We start from the raw sequence: 1,665 nt of genomic DNA, 5'->3' as shown, positions 1-1,665 counted from the left end.
GGGGTAATTGAGACGCAATAGTTGCAGCCTGCCAGGGAAAAGCCACTGTGAAGATGCCGACGGGGTCCATCTGATGAATTGTGCTGTACTGTAAAACTTGACTACTTTTGTAAAATGTAATAATTTTATTGGAAACATCTCCCAGGTTTTTCAAAACAAAACTTTCAAAAATAGGCCTAGACCTAGATCTACCGTTTAAAAGGTATCGTTTAAAAAGTGTATCTTGTGGGTTTGATCGTTTCTGTTGCTTCCTCGGCGAAGGTCTGCCACGGCTGGAGTAAACAAAAATAAACAAACAAAAAACGGGGAAGGAAAGTGTCAAAACAACAACATGGAAAATGCATTTATGAAGTTGGTGAAACCTATTGGGTCACGGCTCTTCAGTTTTCCATGCTCCCCACATTTTGAGACCCCTCTTTAAAAAAAAACAGAAAACAACCATACAAACAACAACAACAACAACACCCCTACTAAAAAAAACCCCAAGAAAACAAAACGAAAAAAAACCCCAACTCATCAACCAAACGCACATGATACACATGCTAGGTCCACACTTGTGTATTAAACCATGACGGAGGCCCTGAACCACTGCACCATCTCGAGATGACCATTCGTCCATCAAAAAAAGTGAAGCTACAAATTGGAAGCAACATTTCATTCAAATAGGCTGGGCCTAGGCTAGCCTAGAGCATGTTTACCGTACTTCTAATCCTGGGCGTCGGCGAGGCCACCCCAGCGATCGTTTGGTCTCACCTTCAGCGAGGCTCACATGTGGCCGAACCTACTTGTCAGTGGGAAATGCTGGCTTACGAAGAGGATGGAGGAGGATGGGTGAGGGTGGGTAGTGGGGGAGGGGGGTTGCTGCTTCTCGGTCTCTCAATCTCTCCCCCTAGGCTAGAAGCCCCGCCTCTCTTATTTGACATTGAGACAGGAACCAATCAACTTTCGATAGTTCAGATACAAACTTCAGTCTTGGTTCATCACATGTGCAACATAAAAGGAAGTGAATGTTCAATGTGCAATACAATACAACCCATCGGCTGTCAAGGATAAGCACTCCTCTCTACACAACCGATAGCGATGTGGTTTTAATGTTTAGGCCTATGTCAACAGGTTAGCAGTGTGTGAATTTGTCTGGCCTACCCTGCAAATTGCTACTGCGTCAGAATTTCAGTGTTTCAGGTTTCATACTTGGCTGTAGGAATCGTTGGAAATGGCCTTTTCTTCTTCTGAGAAAGATGTTCATATGGATCTTGCGGATATTTGGCTGGATTTCGAACTGAATGGTCAAACAGTGGAACTGGACGAACTGGACTTAATGATCATAGAGTGTCGTAATAGAGCTAGAAAATGCAGAGATAATTTGGACGCTGGATCTGACGACCATCATAATGTCCAGGTCCAGATGCAGCGCAGTATTGATGAGGTGAGTAAAAGTTAAGCGTAGGCTACTTTTCTTAATGAAAGTGGCTATTCTCACCCGCCCGGAAGTTCTCGCAAGATCAACTCCTCCCCTCTTCTCTCTCTCTCTCTCTGTCTCTTTCTGAATACTGTCTATCGGTGTGGACAGTGGAAGATCAAATTGGCCAAAACAAAGTTAAAAAATGATGTTAAAACACAAAAGTACAAAAGTAAATTAATTTGGTTGTCTACAAAGATGCTACG

At 43.3% G+C, this 1,665-nt stretch overlaps 1 protein-coding gene across 1 annotated transcript in view; it reads left to right on the top strand.

Moving 5' to 3' along the window:
* Positions 1–1,116: 1,116 nt before the first annotated feature.
* LOC106011687 (nanos homolog 2) overlaps positions 1,117–1,665 on the top strand; it is a 5,396-nt gene continuing 4,847 nt past the window's right edge. Inside the window, exon 1 of the mRNA XM_013082156.2 lies at positions 1,117–1,426. Coding sequence (XP_012937610.1) covers positions 1,214–1,426 — 213 coding nt within the window. The 5' untranslated portion in view covers positions 1,117–1,213. The remainder of the gene's footprint in view (positions 1,427–1,665) is intronic.

This window comes from Aplysia californica, unplaced genomic scaffold, assembly GCF_000002075.1.
Source record: "Aplysia californica isolate F4 #8 unplaced genomic scaffold, AplCal3.0 scaffold00162, whole genome shotgun sequence".
In the NCBI taxonomy this organism is placed as follows: Eukaryota; Metazoa; Mollusca; class Gastropoda; order Aplysiida; family Aplysiidae; genus Aplysia; species Aplysia californica.
This window is presented reverse-complemented; position numbering and strand designations above follow the sequence as displayed.